Here is a 27663-nt window from a genome sequence, read left to right on the forward strand (position 1 = left end):
CAGTCACTGGCCAAAGGAAAGAATAAATAATACAAAGCTATGAGAGAAAGAAAAACCTGAAATATGTGCATGTTCCTTTTCTGCTCTATCTTAGCAGATTTTTGTTTTCTTTTTTTTCCCCAAAAAATTGCAGTACCTGATTGCCGAAAATTAATTCATTAGTTTAGGTAAAAATAAGCGGATTGTTTCACCTATCTATGGCTGAAATGTAGACCAACCTATTTCTTGATGTTTCAGATTGTTAAGGCTGGGATACTAAGTGGAACTAGCTACCAGTTACTGGTTGCGGTTTCCAGTCCACTCACTAGGGCAGAAGACCCCTTGGTGTGAAAGACCCATGTCCAAGCCTTCTTCTGCAAAGACTGATGCCCAGGTGCTTCAGTCACCAGGCTGTTGTGCTATGCTGTCTCCATTAAGCTGTATTGTAGAAATGGTGGGATGGCTTCAAAAGAGAAGCCAGAAAGACACATGTAGTATATCTGATGGTATGGTGATTGGGAGCCTCTAGTGGGAAGGGTCATGGGGACAGACAAAAGTACATGTTCTGGCTCACATACGTTGAGGTTTGAACTTGGAGTTCCCTCATACATGATGGACAACCAGTCCTGGGACTACTCTGCTCTGTGTAGTAGGGCCCTCTAAGCGTCTCCGCTGAAGCTGCTCTGCTCCATTTCTAATAACTCCTGAAACCAGAGTAAGTGTGGTTCCACTGTCAGCTGCTTAGTGCAGCCCACACAGTACCACCTCTCTTCTGTAGCCCCAGGAACAGTCTCTGCTCTCTTGGCAATCCAGCTGTTTCGTCTGATTCCTTTGGCTTTTGTAGAAAATGCCCCCCAAGGGAAATGATTTGTTTTCCACCTAATAAAACATTTCACTTAATCTGAAGCCAAATGTTTTCAATTTGCCAGATATTCCAAAATACGTCAGTCTCAGGCGGACCTGCAACAACACTTCCCTTTTATTTTCATGTTCCATGACAGAACAAAATTAATTAACTAGTGCCTCAGCCCACCTCCTCTCATGCTAAAGGCAAGGCGGAGGAAGCATGGCAGCTCTGTCCCCTTCCCAGCACAGAGCTGTGCAAGACACGCTCAGGCTGAGGGAAGCATGGCGCCCGGAGGGAGCGATTCAGGGGCACCCACCAACCCCAAGGGCTAGCGCAGGTTCGAGAGGGCAAGCCACACCTGCCTGTTTACTTCCCGGTGGAGAAGAGTCGCCCTGGAAAGGAGAGGTGAGTGGTTCATAGGTTCAGGGCTGTCCTCAGGCGAAGGGGTGAATTTTGCAATATTCTGTCCTTCGGGCACCTTCCTCTTTACGCACCAACAGCCCCATCCCACATCACTCAGTTCACGTGCCCTGGGGCCGCGGCCGTGCTGCTGCTTGTGAGGTGTCTGTCTTGCCTGAACAGTATCACAGATTGCAGTTCCTGCTGTCACGACAGTGACCTTCCTCTGGGCACCAAAGGAAGTGCCCAAGGAAGGACATGGTGGCACCGTGGCAACACTGTGGCCTCAGTTACTTTCCTCTCCCTGCAGCTGCTGCCTTTGACTCTCTTGTTTCCCAGCAACTCAGCCTGCAGGAGTGATGCCTGCGTGTTATGGGGATGCCTTCACCTCTGCTTCCAATGTCAAATCTGTGCTTTTACTCATCGGTCTTTTCTCTGCTTGTCTGTTATTCGGCCTATGACAGTGCTCCTGTCCTCCTCACAAAGGCTAGATGGGGGAAAGGAGGAACAAGCTGTCTTCTAGCACCCCAGGCATATAAAGCTGCAGCCGCAATTGCAGTTACTAAGCGCGTAAAAGCCATAATTTCTTTGCCAGTGCACAGTCCCCATCCAGAGACAAAGCCTCTGCAAAGCCCTGCTGGCAACCGCCCCAGCCAGAGACATCTGTGTGGCACATCCCTACAGGAGTGTAGAGCAGAGGGGATGATACATCTCTACGCTGCAATTAAGGCTTTCATTTTGTCATTTTTATTCCCTTCTTGTGGAAGCCAGCAAAGTGCTCTGCCTTTTCCCATCTCCCACCCCCACTGCAGTGCTTTATAGTGCTTGGGTGCTCCCTCCCTGCTCTGTGGAGCGGCTGCCACCATGTCCCCCTGTCCCCAGCTGCTCTAGCAGGGCTAGGTGACCTGCCACCCTGCCTGCCTTCAGTGAATGATGCACTTCTCGTTTCCCAGCCGCTGCTGGGAGGGAGTGTTCAGCACAGGACCCTGGTGGTGGGAAACCGGTGCCTGCAGCCCTGTTCTGAGGCATAAGGTGAAGGCTAAAGTGTGTTTGTTTGCTTTGTGCATTTGGAAGGGCTGCTCAGGCCTTTCCCTACTTTTTGGTTGGGTTTTTTGGGTTTGTTTTGGGTTGGGTTTTTGTTTGTTTGTTTGTTGGGGTTTTTTTTGTTGTTTTTTTTTATGAATCCTCTCTTTCCATGTCTGTGACTTACAGTATTCCACTGCAGGTCCCACACTGTAATCACTTGCCTGCCCAGCTCTACTCTTCCACCCAACGCTGTGTTGCCAGGGCACTCTGAAGTGCTAACCTCTGAGCAGATGGACTGCACTGCTCAGCTGTTGGGATACACACGCAGATGGCTTTCAGGATGTTACTGATCTGGTGTGATTCAAAGATTTCACAGAGACTGAAATCTGGGAAGAGCCTGGGAAGAAGTCAGATCTGCTGCACTTCACTGTCGCATTACACCGACGTGCACTGCAGGTTTTATCTCTTCTCATCTGAGAGATGGTGTTGTACATCCTTATTCCTTCTTCCTAGTGTCCTCACGTGCAAAGATCATCTCCAAGCAGAGCTGTATTTCTCAGCATCCGAAACAAGGAGTCACTGGGCAGAATGAGTCACTAATGCAATTTTTCATAGTTTAATCTAAACTTTCAGGGCCTGATTTCATTATTATTGCTTGCACTGAGTGGTTTCTTCCTGTATGCTGAAATCAGCAGGATCACTTGTGTCACTTGGTTGGAAGATTTTTGAAAAACACAGGTTGTTTTAGGTTAGGATTCAATTAGGGGAGGGAAGCACAGGAAGAAGTGCTGGGCAGGTAAACAGCAGGTGATGAAAGATGCCTTCACGCAACCTTTCCTCTGTAATGTTGTACTTCCATGTTACTTAAGCACTTGAGTGGTTTAGTAACTTCCGTGAGCTCCAGGCTGGAGTAGATGGGCTGGCATGGAGTGGAACAGAGAGGTGGGATCCAGCAGGCAACTAAGAAGCGCCATGTCTCTTGTGGAAATGTGGAGGTTTTTGGAGAGCAGGGAGTTGGATCCAGTGCTGTTCTTTACGTTTTCTTTCCCAATAAATCCTTGCTCAAGAAACAGAATAACCGCCCCAGACCATCAGAGCTGAGTACTCCAGAAAAAACATTTAGGTCTTTGAAATTACCAAAGGACCTGACGCCCTTTCCTCACATGCCATGAAATGGATCTCTGCTATTTCCCAGAATCACAGATCATTCTTTTCCCTTCTGTCTCTTCTGCTAAAACCAACCCAGTCCCTCTGCAGGATTTCTTAGTATCTTGGCCAGTCTAACTTGAGTAATACTCTTGTGCTGAAGCTTTCAGACTTACTGTATTACATGATTTTTCTTTAGTCACATCTTCCTCTTTTTTCTCTCTAGTTAAGTCCTTTTCACATGCATAAAAAAACTTTTGCTTATTTTTGCCTGTTTTGTCGCTCAGCCAAATGGCAGAGGCAGCTCAGTTCTGACAGTCCATCTCAGTGTTGTCTCTCCCGTTTGTTTCTCTTCTCTGAATTCCCGCTTTGACAATGTCTTACCACTAACGTGCTGAGCAAGAGTATCCCAGAGGACATCACCCACAGATCTTAACCAAGATTGTCCTTTCTCTCCTTCAGGACATGATGTATTTTCTCAGATTCTGTCAAAAAACTCTTTTGCAGAATAGCATCCCTTCCCCCACTACCGCAGATTTGACTTTTTCAAGATTAGCCTAGGAAGGCTTTGACCCTGCCAGATCTAGGGCAAGAGACCTCCCAGGACACCAAGTCTGGTCCTGGACCCCCACTGCACTTGTGCCAGAGTACTGGCAAGTCAGGTTGGCTGCTGTGCTCCTAAGTGAGCTCTGTCCTACTTTCTTTCCTTCCTTTACCCCTTTTTCTCTGTTCCTTTTCTCATGGCAAAAGCAGTTCAACCCCTTTTTCTGAGTCAGTAACTTTTTTTTTTTTTAGTTCAGTTCAATCTTCCCACGCTGCAGAGATTTTTTCCGTGCTGGCTGTGATATCACTCTGTATGGAGAACTTTCTTTTCCTGTAATCCCTGACAGTGTGCGTGAAAACTGCAGCATATATTCAAATATTTTGAGAAAGCACATAATAATAAAAAAACTAACAAATGATTACCAGAGTCTTCAATGTTCTAATTTTCAAAGCAATTAGATAATAGAGTAGGTCAAGAATATGTCTGCCCTGCTTTTTCATTTTCTACTTTTCTTCTGTCCTATTTCTGTAGTTTTTAATCCTCATACTAGCTAATCCTTTGGGAGTTAGGATGAATCCCTTGAAACTAGTGTACTTGGAAGGCCAGGAGCAGCTTTTCCCATTGCAAGCACTAGCTTTACCTAACTGCGTAGTCTGTATGAATATTCTCTCTGGCAACCTATGTAACCCACAGAACCTCTCAGATTGTTATTTGCAGTAGAAATTGTTGAGTTCAAAGCCTGTGTTTCAGATCGAATGAGTCCTGGTCGTTAGGCTGAGGCACATGGGTGATGAATAAGAATTGCCCTTGCACACCGTCCCAGCTACTTACAAGCACTGATTGGTGTTTTCTGTCAGGTTGTAGCAACACGTAGGTGAAATCCAGAGCGGAGGAGAAGGGAAAGAAAGCAGAAGTTGAACAGAGGACAGGCTGGGTCACGAAGAATAGACTACAAAAGTGAAAACTTTTCCTGCCCAGTTTAGCACAAAGTGAACGAGGGATGACGAGGGGGGTGAGCACAACCAGCTGAGCTCCTCTTCCCAGGTCTCTGGGTGGCGCCTGGGGCTTTGGCAGGTCCCTTGGGGACAGCAGCTGTCACGGCTTCCTCTTTGGTCCTTTGTAGATTCACAGCTGGAGAAGTCTCGTGGACTGCTCGGCCTCCATCTGCTCTCTGTTCATACTGTGATATGCTCCGCAGGGCCATACAGGCAATGCACCCATTGAAACGGAGAGTCTCTGCAGAGCAAACAACCCTTGTGACTCGGTGTGCTGCGCTACGCGGGACGGGCATAAAGCTGCCACCTCCTGCCAGAGCCTCCGCTGGCTCAGACCTCCCCTGAAAATGCAAAAAGCTCAGGTCAGGAGTTTATTGTTGCTGTAGGTTTGAAAAACGTTTGTTCTTCTCAGTGTCTGGTGTCTTTGGGGATCAGACACAGAGCTGTGAAACTCTACATGGTGCACTACCTTCTACAACATTTACCAGGCTACAGAAAACTAAAAGTCTTAGAGGAAAGGTTGACTTCACAGAGTGAGTGCCCCAGGCCAGGCAGGTCCCAGAGATGGGGCTGAGCTTGCCAAGTTCAAACCCTCATCCAGGGCTTCATTTGGCTTCATTATTGCTGTGATGCTGTTGTCTCTGGAAGGGGGCTTTGGGCACTTCCTCCTTGCTCATTCTTATCAAGGCCAAGACTTTCATAAGCCTGTCTGAACTGTGACCTCAAATTCCAGGTCAGTGCCTGCATCGCGACCCAGCCCACCCATGGAAATGGGAGCAAAGTTGCCGACACCTCTGGCTGCCTGGATATTTACGGAGTTCTCCCACACGAAGCCCTCTGAGAAAAAACCTGGCTCTGGATCTCTCTGCTCTGCACGTTTGCTCCTCTCAAAACAGACTTGATCAAAGCATAACCCAGTCTGACAAAGCATTTGTGAACTTGAGCAGACCTGGCCTTCACTGCTTTTCTAACAAAACCCCAAACCAGCCATGCCTTGCCTGGTTCCAGGCTGGGTTTCACCCAGCTGTGGGGTTCAAAGCAGCCTCAGCCAGTTGGGTTTAATTGCTACAGACGCCGTACTCTGTGCAGTGGGACGCAAATTGGAAAACAGGATTTCACCCCCTCGTACTCTCAACAGACAAACACGAGAGGGGTCCAGTGTCTCCAAAGGGCGGAGAGTTTGGATGGGAGTTGCGGGGAATTTGCAGGAGGAATTGTGGTGGAGCTGGGTTTGCACAGGGGCCAAGCACATTCCTGGTGCAATGCTGTTGACGTCAGTGCCCCATGCCTTGTTCAGCGTCGGCTCCTCATTTGTATTTTCTCCTGAGCTCACACGGCCTGGCATCTGGTTTGTGCTTTTGTTACTGCAGCTGTTTGCTGGCCTGGCTGCTTCAGTAATTCCACCCCCCATCCCTGGAAAACCCACCCGCGAGCCCATCTCCAGAGCTCTGTGATTGCTCTGTAAAACACACGCTTCCAAGATTGGCTCCCTCTCCCCAGACTAATTCATCTGACTAATTATGCCCTTCGTTGGTGCTAGTTTGTCGTGAATGCAGAAATATGGTCATTACAATTTGTTCTATTCTTGAAAATTCCAAAGTCGTTGAATAACGATGAATAGAAAAAGGCTTTTGTTCATTCAAATTCGGCAGTGAATAGTTGCAGCCCCTCTGATGGACCTGGCATGTGAGGCTGTCTCTCTCAAAAACGTGAGGCTGTGGCAGCAGAAATTTGGCTGCTTCAGGGAAGTCGGGCGGCAGGCTGCCCCGTTCTCCAGTGCTGCAGCAGGTACTGCTCACAGGCGCTTTCCTGAGCAAAATACTGGTGAACTCTTGAGAGACTGTCCAGTGGGAAGGGTGAAGGAAAACCACTGGGACCTGGAAAGGAAAAACGGATTTCCCTTAGTGGAAGTGGTTTAGAAAACGAAATGTCTACCAGCACCTTCTCAGTGCAGGGCCAGTCTAGCAGGACTCAAGCACATGAATTCCCACGCTGGCTTAGACCAAGGGCTTATCATTGTGCCCAGGCTTCAGAGGACAGCATAAAATGCTATTAAAATGAACACTGGGTAGCACCATGTTAATAACTATGTTTAACTATGGAGAGTACTTCTGCTGTTTGCATAAATCTCTGCTGGATTTTTTGCATTCCAACGAGCACTTTGTCTCAAATAAGTTCTCAAGACAAGGGCCGTGTCTTTCAAATTCCTGTGGAGCCATGTGTGCAACGGTTCTGCACATCGTAACTAAAAGACTTTGCTTCAGCTCTGTTTCACCAGTGAGTGGCAAGCTCAGAGGGTGGGTGGGATAGTTTTACACTTGGAGCTTCTTCAACTGAGTGCTCTCTGGGTCTTACATTTTAAACTGAGGTCATCAGGTATGCCCAAATGTTGTCTTCTGCAGTTGTGCCTATGCCTGCCCTCCCATATCCCTGCTCACCTGCTTGCTTTCTCTTCTGAAAGAACAATTTCTTTGGATCCCTTTCTATATTTTTATATGGATAATCTTTTGACCTTCCTAGTGCCTTCTTCATAATTTTCTATTTTATTTTTGGCTGTTTCTTTTGAAAAAGAAAACTGGACACAGTTATTTCAGAGGATGAACTATCATTCCCATAATTCCACTATATTTTCAGTATTATCTTTGTGATCTTTTCAGCATTATCTTTGTGATCTTTTCAGCATGCCTTAAGACTGATTGTTCTTGACCACTGCTGAAACTTGAGCAATACTTTTACTGCATCATTTGTAAGTGGTTTAATTTAGTTTGTAAAACATCAGTAAAGGCAGTTTGCCTAGTTTCCCATTGCCTGGCTCTCTCTACAACTTAGGACCTTCTGAGACTCTTAAAGCTGCCTTTTCTTGATGTCATGGACAAACGATGTGAACCCTAGTTCAGATACTTCTATGCTGAAAATGACTGTTTATGCCAGATTTCCACCTGCTGCATTTTTGCTGAAATGGGTATTTTGAATTTATCTGGATGAGCATTCCTACCCCAATATCACCTAATTATGTGGAAATTGAAAAAAATTCTCAGCACCTATTTATGCATCTCTGAGAGCAACTCACAGATATTCCTGCTTTCTAGAAGGAATACTGCTACAGTGATGTTTTGGTTTAGTGGAAAGTAAGCTAAAGCTATAACTCCCTGAAAGAACACTACATATTGACTCAAAGTCCATGAAAACATTGTTATCTCAGGACACCTCTAGAATGAAAGCAGATCCTTTTGCTTCAGTCATCTCCTTGACTCTTTCCTGAGGCCATAGCAATCAAGTTCTCAGCTGTGCTGTTTAGTGGCAGATCTTCATCGTATTCTTAGGGGGTAGTTCTGTTCTACCCAGAAACCACCACCACAGCTGCCATCTCATTGACCACATCAGAAAGAAAAGTGAAGGTTGAAAGAGAGATGGAGTGAATTGCCCTCTGATATGTAGATGAAATGTTGCTTCCTTTTCTACTTGCTTTAAACATGCTGCTTTAAAAGAAATCATTTTATAATTAAAGTGAATCTATTAGCTCTGGTGCTTCCCTTAGGTTTCTGCTTCAATATTGTGTGAGATGCAAAGTGACTTTTGCTCAAAATATTTGCTGTGGTTAACTGCAGAGAAGGCCTGTGAATCCAGAATCAGCCAATGGTGGGAAACAAAGACCAGTGAGACATGGTCTGGCAGAAATGAAGAGAATTCCTGCAGATGGAAGATTTCCCATGAAAGGCTGCACACTGTTACCTGTTTATTCCCATTTGTCTCCCTGGCAGGTTTGAGATTGTGCTTGGAATGTACAGCGTTTTCACATTCTTTTCTGTGTATCGTTTCCTCCTCTTCCTCTGCCCCCTTCCCCCATCTCCAATGTTTGTGTTTGAGTTAAAGCTGGACACAGTGGGAGAGAGATCTGGGTTCCTCCCTCCTCTTCCCCTCTGATCTCTCATCTCTTATTTATGTCTGTAAATGTTTTTGTTTTATTTGATGTACATTTGCCAGAGAAATGCTGGGCCTAGCTCCAGGCAGTCTCATTTCCCTCTTCCATCTTGAGACATTCCAGACACCAACAGCATGAACTTGCACAGCTAAATGTTTAGGAGAAGGCAATGAAGCTGTGTCACCAAAGCGCTCTGAATATCCCTCAGAATAAAATGAGATTATTTAGTACGTGCAGAAGAAGAAAGTGTCACACCTTTCCTACGAAAAGTCTTGGAGCAGACTGGGGAAGGCCTATACTTAAACTATCAACCATTGTAATCAGCACAGCATCTCACTTGAGTCTCGTATCAGAGGTAAGGTACCACCACACTCAACTCACTTCTAAACCCAGAGCACTGAAAGATCACAGTGTGATGTGACTTCCGAATCCAGTAGGGTCCCAGGCCCCTCCTAGCACAGATCAATTTCTTTCACTGAAGATCAGCACCTTTGTGTTTCTTCATCTCGTTCCTCTCAATCTTTCAGTACTTTCTACAAACATGGAGCGACATTATGGCAAAGCATGCTTCACTTGGAGCATAGGCACTGTACTGCTCATCTTTGAGACAAACGTCACCTACTGCTATGAGTTCTGAATCTGTCCCCAGTGATTTTGTCTGCAAAGGTTTCAGAGATTTCAAAACCTCCTGTAGAAGTTGATGCAGAAGTTTGCCAGAGGTTACCACAATCTGTAGGAGTGATGACCTTCAGCAGAGAAGTAAAACAGACAGCTAGGACCGTCTGCCTTACTTACACTGTTGCAGCTAATTTTGACAGAGGCTGTGAACCAGAGCACAAAGTCTGGAAAAAGTACTAGAGGTTTGGGATTGCTTCTGGACATTAGTGCTTGTGTGAATCAAGCTCTAAGCCTTCGGAATGGACATGTCCACAAAAGCAGCTCTTTCTTATTCATTGCCACCCGCCCTGGATGTGATGGCAGTACGGGAAATTCAAAGCAAATGGGATTCTGGAGAAAGAGTTCCAATTTATCCTCAGTGACGCTGGAGTAACTCCACATGAAGGGTCCTTCACGTCCAGATGAGCAAGACAAGACAAAGACTGGCTGCCTGTATGGGCTTGCCCTGGCTGGTAGTGGCTAAAGCATGCTGTGTCTTCCAGTTGCCTCCTGCCTGTCGTAAAGGTCTTCACACTGCTCTAATCAAGGTAAGGACAATGCTGTATTTAATCAGTTGCCTGTCAGCTGGCACAAGGCCTTGAAGTGGCTTGGGAGAGGGAGGAGAGACACTGCACGCCTGCTTCCAGCCTCTGCCCAAGACACATTCAGCAACATCAAGCGCTCCCACTCTGTTTCTGGGTGACAAGCAAGTATTAAAACAGGGATACTAGTTACACAGACATACAGTATCTTTGCACCAGTCTAGGCCCAATGGTTTACTCATTAGCTCATCAGTCTTATGGGAAACATCTAAAGCCTGGTCATATGTGAATAAATATTCCCAGTGGAAGAGGGGGAAGAGACAGAGGGAGAGCTAAGCCAACAGCCTGACTGAATGCAAATAGGAGAGGAAGTGAACCAGCTCTGCATTGCCAAAGTCTGGATTTTGCTATCAACGTTGTGATTGTTTTTTCTTTTCTTAATGCCCCGGCTCCATGGAAATCAGTGTTTGTTTATTCGTATTTAAATAATGCATTCCTAGCTCTTGTGTTTGTAGCATGAAGCTAGAAGTGGAGTGAGTCTAAACTCACTAACATCCTGAAAAACCGCCAAATTTATTATTATTTCTCAGAAATTGGAGCTTTAAGGCAAGTCTCCTGGAAAAGGGGAAGTCGGGATTACTGTTTTTGAATGTTGGCTAACTCAACATGTTGGTAATAAAATCTTCATTAGAAAACAGATGCTGGTTTTAATTTCTGATTTTATTAATGGGAAGGGGGGATACAAAGACCTCAGGGAATTACACATTTTTGTGTATATTAATATACACATATTTCTTTTAACTGAGCAGCTGATGGAGAAAAATCTATGAAAGCTGTAAATAAAACCTCTTTTCTCCCTCCCTTCTTGCAAATTGTTCTGTAAATAGCTACGATTGGTTTTGGACCAGCGGCCAGACCTTGACTGCTTAATCAGTGGATCACCTGTGCTTTTTCCCCCAGCATCACTTGGGAGCATCTGGCGTGTTCTCTACACATGGGACAGGCATGTGGCTTGTACCTGAGTTTGGAAGGGACACAGCAATGATCTCTCACTCTTCCCCCAGTGGTTTGGAGCACAAGAGAATGCTTGGTGAGACAACAAGGCTACAAAGTGTCAACTCCTTTGGTGCAGGAGGTCTTCCATGCTGGTGCCTTCCACTCCTGGAGACATGTATGTGATAGACGACACTGCCTCATGGGTACTGAGCAACCACTGACATTCGGCAAAGCCCTTGTCTCAAAGGTAGGTAATGCAGATGAGATTTGGACTGGTTTAAAACTAGCTACTACTAGTAAAGCAGGTTACTATTAGCTTTATCAGGCTCTGGTGCTTTCTGGAAGAGCTATCCTTCTGTCTGCAGACAAAAAGGTTCGAAGCACGCTAGTGAGGAGAGCTGGTTTGGAAATCTGTGCTGTCTCTCTGAACATAAATATACTCTGATTTCTCTCTTTTTGTATATTTGAATTTAGTGAATTTTGAGGAGTTTCATCGAGATAGAGTGAATGAAATCCCATCCATCAGACTGAAGCAGCCTGGGGCCTGGCAGAACACACTTCCATGTATGCTGCCTCTGCTTGCCAGAATATTTCTTGCTTCCAATTGGAAAGAGACAGGTTTCCTTGTGGAACAAACAGCCTGCTTCAGTCATGACCTCTGGGCCAGCAACAGACTTAATGGTTTTTTTGTGAGGTATTCATCATTTCTAAATAACTGACTTGAAATGCAGCTATTTTCCTTCATAAAAGCTACTGTAATTTTGATCACTTCTGAACTAAAGCAGTTTCAGTCAAACTGAAAAACAGGAAAGCAGAGGGAAGAAAGACAGTGATGATGCACACACTTCAAAGTGAAGGTTTATGTGTGTCTTCCTTGGTAATTACCCTATTCAGTTGCAATGGATCCAGAGCTGCAGAGGAAAAGGGGTGAAGGGACATGAACTAAATCTGGCCAGCAAGATAACTTTTTAAGGGTAGGGGAAGACACTCCTGGAGAGCACAGTCAGAAGATAACAGGACAGACTGACAGGCTGAGAAATTTGGAATTTGATGTGAATGCTCTTGTCTGTGAGTCTTTGATAGTACCGTAGGTGGGATCATGTCTCCTCTCTCCCACCTGTCCTTGATTTACAAAGGATGGAGACTGCTGCTACAGTCTCAGTTACAGACACCTGGCTCAAGTTCGAGCCAAGCAGCTCACATCTTTACTGCTGGTGATTGCCATCTCCTTTCCTGTGCCAGCTAGGATGGTGATGGTCCTGGACACATTCCAGTAGTTTGGGCGGGAGACTTGGGTGGAACCGGCCTCCGCTCAGTTTCTGATGCGCAACTCCCATGGCACAAAAGCAGTTCCCTTTCTGGAGTCTTACCAGATGCATCGAAGACTTAAATAGAGACTGAAAAAATTTTCTTTATCTCTTGCAGTCACTCACCAATTTCCAGCTGTGCAACGATGGCAGGGCAGCATGGGGAAAGTCTCCTTTTTCAACTGAGCATGATATGCCCCTTCTGGCTGTATTCAGGGCATGAGTACCCTGAGTCAGTTCACTGGTGGTACACTTGTCTACTATTTTTAAAAATTACTTAGAAACCCAGATTCTTTGGCTCCCACCATGTATCATATTTGGAAAATGACATCAACACATCAGCAGCAGAGACTGGCTTTTGGCAGGCTTGAGAGACCCTACAAAGGGTGATGGGCCTCAACTTGCCAGAGATTTATTAGCTTTAGAAAGAGGGGTCTGAAGTATTCCTTCAGGCTGTGGGATGGGAATTCGCTGTGACAGTCTCCGGTTAGGAGGTGATCTGTGCAGAAACCCTCTAGTCTTTGCAAATCTGAAGTTAGAGGTTGGAAAAAATAGTTAGCATTGGCATTCTTCAAGGCACTGATATCTGATTATTACTGATATCTGGACCAGTCAGTAGCTGAACAGCCTGTCACTTGAAGATCTAGAAGTATTTTCTTAAATGTTTTTAGAGCCTGTTGTGAAGTTCCCTAGAATGAATCACTGTTTAACAACAGCTCAGTAAATATCACACAGTTAAAATGACTGAACACAGTACAGTTTGAACTGAGATTGAGTCCTCAAAGAAAAGGTTTGTCAAAAACTGCAAAACAAACACTGTTCTTTTCCTTAATGCAATAAAACCCCTGTCAGCCCCCAAAGAATCAGAATTTCAGAAATTTCTAGCAATAGCTGCAATTTCTGAATGTTCTCTTCCACTTCAGAAGGCTCGCACCTGATGGTCAATAACTAGTGCACATGCTGCTCTTTAAATACTGCAAGGAGGGCACATGACCCTAGCCACGGGCACAAGGACACGGCCTCTGCTTGGGAAAACCTTGTGATGCAGGGTGTGAGTCTTACACATGCTTTGTTGAGAGCTCCTTGATGCAATCTGAGCCTAATGAACACACCTGACAAAGTAAATAAACTCAAAAGACAGCACTTCCTCAGCCGTTTTGCCAGAGTTCTAACTGTAGCTGTGCCCAGGATAATAAGGCAAAATCTGCCTGACTGTCCACCAGCCCATTTCTATTTCTGCTAGCAACATCCGCAGGTAAGAGCAAAATATTATTATCTTACTCCAACTGTGTTTTGCTTCAGCTGTAAGGTATGGGGAAATATTTCTGTTTGCTTAAGACAATTGGTATAGTTCATTTCAGGAGTATCTTTGTTCTGGATAAATGATGCTGCCGTCATTGTGAGGCACTGAACTTGGAGAAGACAGCCAGCATCTTTTGTTGGTACTTCTCCGCACGTGTTCTTTTTGACCTGTGACAAGTCACTGAATTGCCCTGTGCCTCTCTTTCTTAGATGTAAAGTGGGAGCAAGCTGTATGACTGAGTTGTAAGGTTACAGTTGTAACCATGCATGAGGTATTTACCTATTTTACAGTAGTAAACAAGATTGGGATGACCAACAGCTATATTTCTAAGAGTAATTTTTTTTTCCTTCTGTTGAGTTTTTTGGAACTGGACCGGTGTAGTGGGATGACTGTTAGTTGACTCACTATTAATTGGCTGGTAAGGGAGAATACACTGGATGTTGGGATGAAGGAGCTGCATGTTGGACCAAATCAGCTCAGGACCAGCAGATCTAATTAGCTTTGTGGCAGCCTCCTGGATGGGTCTGCACGACCGTAGTGCAGGGAGTGAGAAGAAACAGTCGGGTCTGGCAGAGGTAATGAGGTCAGACCCAGCATTGCACAGACGTGGTTGTTCTGCTTTGAGGACTGGGTTGGCTCAGGACCAGTGTCGGAGGGAATGGATTCCTGACAGATTGGAGCTGGCTTTGTGTAGCACTGCTCAGTACACAGCACAATCGTAGGATTGCTCAGGCACTGCTTAGATAGATGGCTTCATGTCCACTTGATGAAGGCCAGCATTGAGGGGACTGGCTGAGACAGCTGCAGGAGTGTTAGTATTTATTTTTGAGATATCAAGGGAAATGGACGAGATCCCAAAATGTAGGAAAAGAGCGCACGTCATGATGGCCTTTGAAGAAGGGAGAGAAAGAGGTGACAAGAACTGGGTAGTAGTCACCCCAGTTCCAATTCCTGGAAAAAGTGGAACAAATGAGCTCTGCGTAAGCATATAGAAGATAACGAGGTGATAAGTTGCAGGCACGCAGGCCTGTCAAGCAGAAATTCTATCAGTTTGGCCTCTTTTTTTTTTTTTTCTGACAGTAACCTACCAGGAAAGAAAAAGGAGATGTCCTATATTCTGAGTTGGGTAAGATTTTCTGTGCTCCTTCATGTGATACTCATACACCAGCTACAGACATACACCCTAGGTGAAACTCGTGGAACATGGGTGCACAGCCCCATGGAAAAACCTATTCACTGAACAGCCCTTGGAGGTTTGCGTCAAACGGGAAGAGAGCGATGAGGGGGCTGCAGGTTGTCTCCCTGGTCAGTCAGTTTTGTCGTTAATGGCTTTGTAGGTGCAGCAGAGATAATACTTACCAAATGTGATGGCAGTGTCATGCTGGGGGGCATGCAAGCATGCAGGAGAACAGGGTCAGAATTCAAAGGGGTCTTCAGGTGTTGGAGGACCAAATGGAAAAATATTTGATATGGACAGGCACAAAGTAGGAATGGATAATCTACTGCACAAATACAAGGTAGGCAATGGCTTGCAGGACAGTAAATAGGGAAGGTTTTGGCAGTTACAACGGATCACAAAATGAATGTGCTTCGAGTGTTTTGCTACTGTTAAGATCCTAGGACAAACAGACACAAGTATAGTCTCTGAAACAGTTTCCTTTCTCTGCTTAGCACTGGTGGAGTTTTGGCTCGAGTGTTATGCCTAATTGTGGATGCTAGATTTCCCAAAAGCTGTAGATGGGTTTAAGAGAGTTGACAGTAAAGAACCCCAAATAATCAGAAGTCTAGAAAAGATATTCTCTGTTTTTTGAGTTCGTCAAGATAAGAAGGCTGTATGCTAACTTCTCAGCTTGCTGTGAAAGAAAGAAGACAAACAGTTTTCTGAGCCAGTGGTAGATAGGACAAGAATTTTCCCTTACAACTTAGACTGCAGGAGGGAAGATAAGGGTCAGGCATCAGGAAGCCATTCTCATGCCACACAAGCGGCAGGGGCAGGAGAAATCACTCAATAACGAAGAAAAGAGGTGTTTGGCAACCCTTTTAGAAACAAAGATAGCAGCAGCACCTGCACACTTTTGTTGACTGTTTCTGCATCCTCCAAATACTGAAGACAGTTTGCACAACCATCAGGACAAGAAGATCCTCTCTCTGGCTTCAATTTAAGTGTCTGGGGGCCACTGGCTTTAAAGACATTTCAGGTTCTGGTTCTAGGTCCATGTGGGAAATTGGAAGGATTTCCAGTCTTGGGAGAACTGACTTCCATCCCGACCACCTCCATGTTTCTTTCCCTGAGCTATTTTTTTCATCCATATATTACTCTGAAGGGAAGATAGACTCTTGGCAGCACTAACAAATATCTGATTGAAGGTATCAGATCCTTGTGCTGTTCTAACTTCTCGTTATGTCTCCTTCCCAGATAGCAAGCAATTCAATGTGGTTGTTTGAATTTAAGTGTTAGCATAAATTTTCTGCTAGCCTTACCTAAAAATTTATTTCAGGCAGCTCAAAAACCTCCTTGTCATTCACTCCCTTGCACAGCGAGACAGTAATGATTTTCCCAGCCTGTTGTCAAGAAGTTTGCATTAGAACAGTATTTAAAAAATGGAATTTCTTTTCTGGGCCACATCAAGTTCAGATAAACATAGCTTAGCTGGATGAGGCACCAAAGAGTTGTACAGTTCTGGCAACTGGTGTTACGCAGTTCAGCAGGACCGATGTCATCCCACAGAGTCTCGAGCCGTTTCCTGAGTGTACTGGTGCTTACACAAGAACAATCAATGTTCCTGGGAGCAGTTACTGACTTTTAAGGCAAAATCACTGAAGCTCTTGCAGAAGATGGGGAGAATGAGGGAAGGAGAGCAGAAAGGTCTCTAGCTCTTGTGAACTGACTGCAAAGGAAAGCTTAAAAAAAAAAAAAAAAGACTATTTACTAGCAGTTACTAAGAAAGGATAGATAGCACTGACCATCTGGGAGGGGAATGTTCCATTTTGAGGGTTATACTCAGTTCAGGAAAGCAGCAGCTGAGCACGGCTGAGCTGGATGGATGCACTGATGCTGCCTTTGTAGCTCTGTTCAAGGCAAGCAGTGACATGAGTTTTGTGGCCTCAGACACAAGGCTACCAGTAAATGTTAGCATCATTTGTTATTCTCAGGCCTGGCAGAGCAGAAAAGAAGGTCAGGATGAGGGTGATGATCTGCTGTCAGCACAGCGAGGCTGGAGCAGAATAGCTGCGGGGCTCTGGCACACTAAGATTGAGTTGCACTGGCAGAGCCCTGTGAAAACCAAGGACACTCATAGCAGTGGGTGCTGCAGGCCAGCAACACAGCTCTGTAGGAAAGTCTTCTCTCCATACATGGTTTCCCACTGTGTGTAAACACTTAATTTCTCCTGTAATTGCAAAAAAACTACACTGGCACACACCCTACCCCCAGTTAGAAAAGGCTCCGTGTGAATGAACAGGTCTTGCTGGGGGCATGTTAGAAGTATCTTGCTTGGCTTTTAGTCATGCTACAGGAAACAAGGTCCCAATTTCAGCTCATGTAGTTATTTCAGGCAGAAGTGGTGTAAACTCCTTTCTGTTACAAATGAAAATACAGAAGAATTCTCACCTGTGGTTTTACCTAGAAATTTAACCCTGACTGTTTACTGTATCAGACCAAACATGCAGGTCTTTGAGTCTAAACTTAGCATCAGAGAAGGGCCAGTTAGCCTGCTCTTTTCCTTGCCTTTGGCTGTTCTCTTTTAAGGCAAATGGTGACAGATCCTGAATATGCCTTACTTAAAACTAAAGGGACAAAAAAACTTACGGCAACTGAAGGGCACAGTCCAGCCAGCCACAGAGACGGAAACGGGTTGATATCTGGTTTTGTTGTGTCAATACCAGAAGAATTTTATCTCTTGTGTTTAGCTCAGTGATGCAATTTTGGTGTTAGCGTGTCCTGATTTTGTAGAACAATACAGCAACACATATATGCCTGCAGGTTGTTGCTGTGTTCCTGAGCATATAAGATACATATAAGACACTTGCAGGATGAAGGATAATATCATCAAAACACATAACTTCCTGTGATAAAACCAGTAACCTTATCTTTTCAAGCTGAGATTTTTTTCAGATGTGAGTTCGGAGGCCACAAAAAGGACTTCTTGGCTCGGTGTCTGTGGGTTCTGAAATGACCCATGTTGTTTTCTGGCAGCAGAGAGGGAGAAAACATTTGCGCATCTCCTTGCAAAGAACTCACAGTACAGACCAGAGCCAGCCCAAGAAGCAGCAATGGCCAAAAAAGAAAGAAACCAGACAAATAAAAATGCATGACTGGCTAATATAAACAGCATGTCAAGATGGAAGCAACTTTGAGTTCTCATTTGCCAGCTAGAGCCAGTACCTCTTCTTTTCCTCTACTCTCTTCAGTGCAGTTTTTCGCTGCAGTCTTCTTCCAGTATCAGTGACCATGAAGAAACTGCAAACAGAGGTCACTTCGTCATCTGCCACACTGTGTGTCCTTCATGGTGAAGCCTCTCAGGGTTTATTTCTCCAGGGCAATGCAAAATCTCTGCATTTAGAAAGGGAAGGTTTCCACCAGCCCTGCAAGGAAAATAAATGTACATGTGAATCTGCAAGTGATGGGTGCCTTTGCTTGCCTTGGCCATGAGGTACCTGGCAAGCCTTAGTGAAGGGACACACAGGATGTGAAGCACTGCAAGAACTCTCTCTGCGAATAAGTGCCAATATTATACAGAAAGTTAAACTTATTTGCCCTAATGGACACATTGGGTTTGATTTCTTGCCCGGGGCATCAGATGCTGTTACTTCATCCTGAAGAAGAAAACACAGACGCTGTCACTCCCTAGTTAACTGTGGTGTGCTCACCAGTTTATCTGAAGCGCAATTCGCTCCTGCCCTGAAATTTGTCACCATTTCATGTGTAGCACTTATTCAGTCGTGACTTGCAGAAATTGTATTACGGCAGCTGAATCTACAGGAATTCAGATATCTCTGAAGCAGAGAATTGTTCTCTCTTCATTTTAGTCCTGTCCAGGCCTGAAATTGCAGAAGTAGCAGGCCTGAAATTGCAGAAGTAGGCTTGGTCCTAGGAACCTGGATCCATTCCCTTTCTTGAATCCCTCTAACGTGACTTTAGACACTCAGATTCACTTTATCTCTGTTATTAATCAGGGGGTTAGCCGGTACTTAAAACACCCCAACCCAGTCACTGATTCCTGCTCCAGGGAATACCATTAACTGGTTGCATGGGATGAGTAAGCAGGCCCAGTTCTTATGAATTTGCACAGAAATCAGGAAAAACAGTTTCTCAGTTGTTTGTGTGGATGTTACACTGACTTTGAGGGTGGAAAACACTCAGCACTTCCAATAGCTCTCTCTGCCCTCAACCGGACAGGTCCCGTGGGTCTGCCCAGGGTTTCACAGAAAACGTGACGTGCTGTTTAATCAGTTAAAAAATCGACACGGGGGGGGACAGTCCCAGAAAATCTAGTGGCTTAGTAATCAAACTCTTCTTTTTTTCTGCAGTTTGTTCAGCTCTGCTTTACAAAAGGTTTTTGAAGACTGTCCTACTGCCCTCTGTGGGCTTTACTGAAAAGTACCTTAAATAACCCTTCAGGCATGTGTTGGGAGCAGGAGTCCCTCAGAAACTTTCTCTTCTCTTGTGTCCATGTGCTGAATCTGATTATTAAAATGATGTCTTAATTTAACGAGGCCAACTGTACCCCCGCTGTGCCTGCCAATGCAATAAGAAGCCTAAGAGAAGGCATCTGTAATGGTTGTTGCGGCTTGCTTGCTCTGAAAGCCAGTGAGACATAAACTTGTCTCCAAAGAAATAGACAGATGGAAGCATAAGCAACGAGTTAGGAAGGAAGATCCTGGTACATATAAGATCCTGCCTTAGTTTCGGTTTAGGTGGTTTATTTTGGTCATCATTTTGTGGTTTCCAGTGGCTGGGCTGAGGGTTTTTGCAGGAGGATTGAGTGGATAATCAATCTTACTGATACAATTTACATCAAAAACTTTGTGAAGCAGAAAGAGTGTTTTCCACCAACTTCTCTATGATGGTCAGTTTTTAAAGAATGGAAATATAAATGCTGCTTGACGGCTTCAGCTGCCCAGTGCCCCTTGGCAGTCTTGGTGCTACGATGCAGAACAGACAGTGCCTGGGGGTTGTCTTCCGCACCATCCCTGGCCAGGGCATCAGCTTAGATCCAGAGAAACTAGCAGAATTAAGGGAGTTTCAATTTGTTGTGGTTTGCCCAATAACATGGCAAAATCTCTCATTTATTTATACTGTCTACCAAACTAGGGAGATGTAAGAATGTTTTAGTCTCAATGGGCTATTTGGACTTTAATTTCTAAGCTGCAATTATTGCAAAGAATTTTTACCAGCATCATCTCTTAGGAACTAAGCCTGAGAGCACTCAACTCATCTGACTCCAAGTCAATATGGAAACAGGCATCAGATGGTTGTGGTTCCACTTACAGTGCTGCTGGGCTTTTAAGCAAAGTGCTGCCAGCAGTCACTATCACGTAGAATCATAGAATCATTTAGGTTGGAGGAGACCATTAACATCATCGAGTCCAGCCATTAACCTAACACTGCCAAGTCCATCACTAAACCACGTCCCTAAGCTCCTCATCTACACGTCTTTACCTCCAGGGATGGTGCCTCAAACGCTTCCCTGGGCAGCCTATTCCAAAGCTTTACAACTCTTTCAGTGAAGAAATTTTTCCTAATATTCAATCGAAACCTCTCCTGGTGCAACTTGAGGCCATTTCCCCTTGTCCTATCACTAGTTACTTGGGAGAAGAGACCAACACCCACCTCGCTACAACCTCCTTTCAGGTAGCTGTAGAGAGCAATAAGGTCCCCCCTCAGCCTCCTCTTCTCCAGACTAAACAGCCCCAGTTCCTTCAGCTGCTCCTCGTAAGACTTGTTCTCTAGACCCCTCACCAGCCTCGTTGCCCTTCTCTGGACATGCTCCAGCAACGCAATGTCCTTCTTGTAGTGAGCGGCCCAAAACTGAACACAGTACTCCAGGTGTGGCCTCGCCAGTGCCAAGTACAGGGGCGCGTTCACCTCGCTACTCCTGCTGGCCACACTGTTCCTGATACATCCAGGGAAGTAACTGTCCTCTGATCTACGGCACTGTAGGAGTCACACCAGCATCCTTTGCCATGTCAGAGGCTGTTGAAGAGAGTTGTGTTTTACTCAGCTGCAGCAGAAACTTCCTTTTATGCTGAACCGTGGAGAGCCACGTACCGAACTTCTGGAAAACAGGCCTGTTGGGCAGCCGACCCTCCGGTTACATCTCTCGCTGACGCATTCCCGGCCTGCCAAGGTCCCCCTGCTTGCATGAGCTCCTTCCCACCGCAGGGTTTCCAGCAAAACCCAAAGCAGGCCACAGCCCCAGGGTGGCCTGGCCTGCTGGAGGACGGTAGCTGGGGCTGGAGCACCCTCTGCAGGGACCGTCCACCCATTGCCACGCTGGCCGGCGAGCTGTGGCCCCGGCAGGAGGGCTGTCACAAGCACCTCCACCCCGCCACAAGCACCTCCACCCCACCTCCACCCCGCCACAAGCAGCTCCACCCCACCTCCATCCCACCATGAACACCTCCATCCCACTGCATCCATCCCACAGAGCCAAGAAGGGCGTGAGCCAAAAGGCCAGAGAGGTTTTGCAAGGCCTCCATCTGCTCTCGTGAAAATTTCCGCTACCAAAGCCACCGTGATGGTTGTCACGTTTCCCAGCTGAAGGCCTGATAGTCAGCGGGCCCCTTCTGCTCACCTTGCCTATGTGCTGTAAATATACAGAAATTTTGGCTTCCAGGGATTTCATTTCAGTGCCATCTGTGACCATGCCATTGAGCTAGACTCCAAATTTAATGAAAACTTATTTTGAATATTATTGTTTACAGGCACTGGCAGGAGAGCATGGTCCCCCAGTCTGGCCTGCAACGAGCAGGGCAAACACTGTTGTCTAACATTCAGCTGGTCATCGACTAGTTGCATCGATGACTTGGACACCTACAATAAACTAAACTTCACAGAATAGTGAAGCTTAACACCACTTTAAAAGGGGGTATTTTCAGGATCACACGTCACAGCTTGCTAGAAAACGAGTCGTGGTGTGCAGTTTGTTCAGAGAAGGCATGCCCTGTAACTGCGGCACGCGGCTGTCATCTGCTGAGACAAAGCCGAGGCATGAAATTCTCTGAGCATAGAGCATGTACTCTCTGACACACGCGCTCTGCATTCCTGAGCTTGCTGCGTGAAAAGCAAAGTCTTTCCTTGTGGTTTTGCAGTTCTCAGTAGCTTGCACCATGCACATTTCAACACTGTCACTTCTTGCACTTTGGGAACACAGCTCCACTTAGTCCTCTTTTCCATCTGAACTGGAAAAGCAGCTCAAAGACCTGACAGCCCAAACGATTTTCTCAGCAATGTAAGTGCATGTGATATGTTTGTTCTCAATGCCATGCATGCCTGACACATGATTGCAAGGGAAGCTCTTAATTTCGTTTTAAAAAATCAAGTTTCCATTTTGCGTGGCATAAAAAGGTGGAAATAACTGAACCATGCACAGTAGTTCAAGATTTATTATTATTGTTTTATACAGTGAATCTAGGTTCCATCCCTTTTAATGCTTGCATTTTGAAATAATGACTCTCTCCAAAGCCAGGGCGTGTGTTGAGTTACTCCTGAGCATGCTCTACGGCTGCCTGGCGAAGTTACGGCCCTTTGGTATAACAGGCTGCAGCCAGGCTCTCGGGCTTCTTCAAAAAGCTTTTTAAAAAGACTATTCCATGCTGCCTTTAATCTATTTATATTTACTATAAACTTCTGTCATCAGTGGCTTTATTCATTGTTGCCCTGGTCTTTGTGTACTCCAGCACAGAGTCGGCATAAACATCCTGACACAGTTCAGTCTGTGTTCGTAGAACAGAGAGTGTTGTACCCATGAAAAACCCTAGGAAAGTGAAAGCACGTCTTTCTTACAGGGGTGTGGAAGTACAAACTCTAGTTAAGCAGAACACGGGAAAAAATCCACGCTACTGTCTGATTAAAGTTATTAGGAAAGGTAATAGCATTGTTAAAGCTAAGTCTTGTCTCTTTCTTTTTTCCCCCATGGAGACAGCGTTCAAAGTATTTCACAAGATAAAACAAAGATCAAGATTCTTATTTCTATTTCACAGACTGAGAAATGGAATCATAGAGGCCGTGAATGACATTAAGATCCAGAGGGGAAATTAGTAAGGGTCGGGTACAAACCCCACGTCGCTGCGATGCAGATCTTTTGATGGAAAATCACAGCCCTCGTACGCGCTTGACAACCTGTATGAGCCGCGAGAACTGCGATACGGGATGTGGGCACGCTGGTTTTCTCCTGAATTCCTGGGTTTACGTTCACCCTCGCTGCCTTGGGGCTCAGTCCTCACCCCACCGGGCTCAGGTCCAGCCCGAAATCCCCAAACCCACGGTGCGACGCGCTCCATCCAAGCCTCGAGCGCTGCCATCGCCGATCCCTGCAGGAGTTCGGCCCGGTGACGGCGGGGCAGAGTAAAGAAACCCCGCACTCGCTCCCCGCATCCCTCCGTCCCGTCCAGGGCCCCAGCACAGGACGGGGACGGCCGGGGGTGCGGCGAGCAGCGGCGTGAACCGGTGCCGCGCCCGGTCCCTCCGCACCGGCAGCTGGCCGAGCCCTCTGGGTGCGGGACGGCAGCCGGCCCGGCCTCCGCCGCTGCCCGGGCCCCGCCCGGGGGAGCCCGCGGGCGAGGCCGTGCCGAGCCGTGCCTGGCAGAGCCGGGCGGGGCCGGGCGGGCGGTGCCGAGCGCGGCGCGGCCCGAGGGCGGGCGCAGGGACCCCGCGGCGCCGCGCCCAGCCCGGCGCGGCCCCGGGAGCGCGGCGAGCGCCTGGCACGGACTAAAGTTATCCCGGAATAGGGCCGCACGCATGTGCGTCACCCCGGATGTGAACATGCCGGCCCGGCTCCCCGCCAGCTCGCTCCTCCCGGCTCCAGCGGAGGGGCCGAGCCGAGCCGTGCCGGGCCGAGCCGTGCCGAGCCGGGCCGAGCCCCGCCGTGCGGCCCGCTAGGGGCTGGGGGCGGGCCGGGCCGCCCCGACGCCCTCCGGGGCCAGGCTGCGAGAGCCCCCTGCCGGCGGGGGGCCCGGGCCCCCGGGCGGGGCGGGGGCGCCGGCCGGGCCGGGCCGGGACCCCCCGCGGTGCCGCCGCCTCCCCGTCCCCGGCGGCCCCGGCCCCCCTCGGCGCCCCTTCCCGGCGCCGGCCCGGGGGCGCTGGGCCGCGCTGGGGCCGAGCCCCCGGCCCGCCGGCAGCCCGCCGCCGGGGCCCGGCAGCGATGGATTTTCGGGGGAAGAAGTACGAGCGCGGCAGCAACTGGTCGGACCCCGAGGTGGTGGAGCTGCTGCAGCTCTGGGCCGACGAGTCGGTGCAGCTGGAGCTGGAGAGCTGCCTGCGCAACCAGCACGTCTTCAACCGCATCGCCGAGGTGCTGCGGGAGAAGGGCATCCACCGGACGGGCGACCAGTGCCGGGAGAAGATCAAGAAGATGAAGCTGGAGTACCGGCGGATCAAGGACAACAGCAAGGCCCCGCGGGGCGGCCGGACCTGGAAGTTCTACGAGGTGATGGACCGGGTGCTGACCAGCCGGCCCGCCCTGGCGTACGGGCCGCTGGGCGGCAGCGTGATGGCTCAGCAGGTGCTGCAGGGCAGCATGGTGGAGAGCTACCACCATCACCAGTTTGCCGCCTCGGCCCTGCCCTTTGGACACTCCCAGCACCCCGAACTGATGGAGATCAAATGTGAGGAGGTGAACTCTGATGAGCACTGCTTGACCCCAGAGCCCCCACCATCCATGTCTTACCAGCAGGGCTCCCCTGAAGAGCATGAGATGGAGAGAGCCTTCTTGGAGAGGGCCCAGAATGACTCTCCCATCTCCAGGGTGGAGATTCCCATTGAAACCAGTGTTTCACCTTCAGGTAGGGATAGCCTTTTACATCCCAGCATAAGGTTTCTGCCCGGTTTCCCAGAAAGAGAGATTTTTTTGTTTTTCTGGTGGCAAGATAGACACCTGGTTTTTTGCACTGATGTTTGGATCCTTATTTTTCCGTGTCCCAAAAAGCTTTAAGGTAGAAGGCTGGTACCTGCAGTCATGGTGTTCTGACCATTCCCGAAACGTATCTTGCTGCAGGTAAATAAAATGTGAAATTACTGCACTGGGCCAAATATTGTGTACGAAACCCAAAGGGCTGGCGTGCCTGCTGTAATCTGGGCTGGGCATTTGTGCTAGATTGCTGCATATAATGCTGACAGTACTTAGCTTATTAAAAAAAAAAATTTGCATGCTTTTTGGTACCATTTTAACGTCACCAGGGCTGTCTGCTGTCCTCAGGCTGAATTGTATCAGGAGACCCTCTTCTGCCATGGCTACACTGTAAACCTGCAGGTGAAACTTTTCTTGCATTTTTTTAAAATATTTTCCAGATGTAATCTTTTTAGGACACTCAGCGGTGGAAAGTACTTGGGAATAATAATTGCCTGGCTTTCTAAGCTATCCATTAGGACTTGGAAAGAAGATGTTTTTGAAAGTCACTGGTGGAAATGGAGTATCTGTTTACAGGAGATGAAGCTCCTGCGCTGAACGTGCAGCCGGCCGTTGCTTGGCTGCCAGGAAGGGTGCAGTCTGGAAATCCTGGGGATTTCAAACCGGTCTAGGACAGGCTGATGGAAGAGCGTGGCGTGATGGGGAAGAAGAGAGACGGTAACGGGTGTGAGGTTAATGTCTGAGGACAGGAAGAAATGCTACGTCCTCTTCGCCATGGTGATTGCGTAGTTAGTCCGATGGAGGGAACTGACGATCACACAGGTTGATTCGGAGGCCGAGCGTGGGGCTGGGGCTGGCAGCATCGTGGGTGCCCAATGTGGGAAGTTAAAAACAAACTCCCAAAAGACTCGCAAACTTCAGGCTGTACCTGACAGGTTTTACTTCGGTTTTCCTGTAAAACCCTACTGTTAATCAAAGGGTGTTTCATAGGAAGGACAGGGGATGGCAGCAAAGCACGGCCACGCCGCTTTACTTGCTGTGTTTTATTTTTCTTCCTTGCTTTTACGTATTCACAGGTTTCAGTGAGCCCAGCATGGCAAACTCATCACGGATCCAGAATGTGGTTCCCCGGCCTGGCTTCTCCGCCTTGCATCGGCTGAGAAAAAAGCGTAAAGGCCAGCGCATGAAGGACCCTCTCGACGATCTCTTGCTGAAGACCCTGACATCTCAGCGGGCCATGGAAGAGCGCTTTTTGCAGATGGAGGAACGCCGATTTCAGCGAGATTTGGATGTGGAGGAGCGTCGGATGCAGCTGGAGCAGCGCCGTTTTGAACTGGAGCGGGAGCACGAGTTTCGCATGTTCAACGTCTTTGCTCAGATGCTCAGCATCCTCAAGCAGAGCCATAGCGGCTCCTCCTCCTCCGTCACGATGCCTCGGGGCTTGGACTTCAGCCAGGCACTGTCTGAAATTGCGGGAATGGGAGGAGGAGGGGGCAACCTGCAAGAGATGAGGGCTCGGCGGGTCGATGTGCACGGCTTCTGTAACCCCGGCGACTTCCAGAGAAGCCCCTACCTCTCTGCTCGCGGCAACATTGCCAACATTTTTCGTGGCTCCACTGAGGAAGGGTACAAAGCTTATCATGCTGACAAGTATGATGAAGACAAGAACCCCAACGTGAGTGAGAACCTCAAAGTGTTTTCGTGGCTTTCTTGCTAGGAATAAAACTTTCTCAGAGGTTTGCTGACAGATATGCTAAAAGTGTGTTTGTTCTTTTATCTCACTATTACATGATGGGTCAAGCTGTTTGTTTAAGGAAGAGAAATAAAAAGTAGCTTTGCAGATCATGTATATATCAAAGATGAACACCATGTTCAGCTCAGGTTGGCACACTCTGAGTTCCCTGTCGGGGAAATAGTGGCGGCAGTAGACCTTGAAAGATGTAAGAAATCTGCAGGAACAGACCTCCTGTTCCTCCTTTGGCCTCATCATCTCTGTTCCCACTGAAGACTATCTCTGATTATCTGATTATGTCTGGTTGTTGCAGGTGATGGGTGCAGGAGATACCACAACTAAGTAGTAGGCATGTTTTTTGAAACTTTTAACTAACACTCGGCACTTTTTCTGCCTGTTTACGCTCGGCTGCTCAGTTTTAAGTAGCTCATCATACCCCCCTTGTGGCACAAAGGCAGAGTGTTAATGCTTCATGGCAAATTATTACTGAGTAACAAGTATAGTAAATATGAATAATGACTTATGTGTGGATTGCTTTTAAATGGATCCCGCATTCAGATACTGAACTATTTGAAACTTTAAAAATGTTTTATTATTAGCCCTAACTTTGGTCACACTGTGTTGGGAGGTGAAAACTAAGTTTTTAAGATAGAAAAACACAATTAAATGTTTGATATGAAGTGCATTATGAAGCACAAACTGCCTCTTTGACCAACTGTTGTCTATGTAGGAGGTAGCTTTTTAAACAAGTACCTGAAATCAGACTTGTACTTTACTAACAGTGTAAATGTACAGTTGCTTAGATTTCCTTTTGCAATTTTTAAAAGTGTATTTACCCAACCTCTTCCAGTAATGAAAATGTGCTAGTAGATTTGAACTCTTGCAGATCCAATGCAGAACTAAATAAACAGGGCCAAATCCTAAACCTGGAACTGTAGTGTCATCTCTCCAGAGGAGAGAATTTAGTGTCTTCACCACTTTTCGTGACTACATGTTGTTTCTGAGCAAATCAGTGGAGTGGAATGGTAATGACTGATAAACAAATGCTCTTAGATAAAGAAATGTATCCAAAACCTTGCTTAAAACTGCTGCAGAAGGGTAAACCTCACTTTTCTCAGAATTGTTGTAGTGTTTCTTTTGTAGTTAGATGTATACCAGTGAGTGAGTTCAAGGTTAAGTTAAACATATTCTGTAAAGAA

At 47.0% G+C, this 27663-nt stretch overlaps 1 protein-coding gene across 4 annotated transcripts in view; it reads left to right on the top strand.

The window, feature by feature from the left end:
- Nucleotides 1–11155: 11155 nt before the first annotated feature.
- Nucleotides 11156–27663, top strand: part of ACCS (1-aminocyclopropane-1-carboxylate synthase homolog (inactive)) — a 31210-nt gene continuing 14702 nt past the window's right edge. For 2 of the 4 annotated variants that reach the window (XM_075426174.1, XM_075426175.1), the window contains exons 1-2: nucleotides 23982–24667; nucleotides 25809–26407. In XM_075426174.1, coding sequence (XP_075282289.1) covers nucleotides 24028–24667; nucleotides 25809–26407 — 1239 coding nt within the window. In that variant the 5' untranslated portion in view covers nucleotides 23982–24027. Of the gene's footprint in view, nucleotides 11301–23981; nucleotides 24668–24699; nucleotides 24880–25808; nucleotides 26408–27663 lie in introns of those variants that run through there. The other 2 variants (XM_075426177.1, XM_075426176.1) reach the window with 2 other exon arrangements.

Source organism: Opisthocomus hoazin, chromosome 7 (genome assembly GCF_030867145.1).
Source record: "Opisthocomus hoazin isolate bOpiHoa1 chromosome 7, bOpiHoa1.hap1, whole genome shotgun sequence".
NCBI lineage: Eukaryota > Metazoa > Chordata > Aves > Opisthocomiformes > Opisthocomidae > Opisthocomus > Opisthocomus hoazin.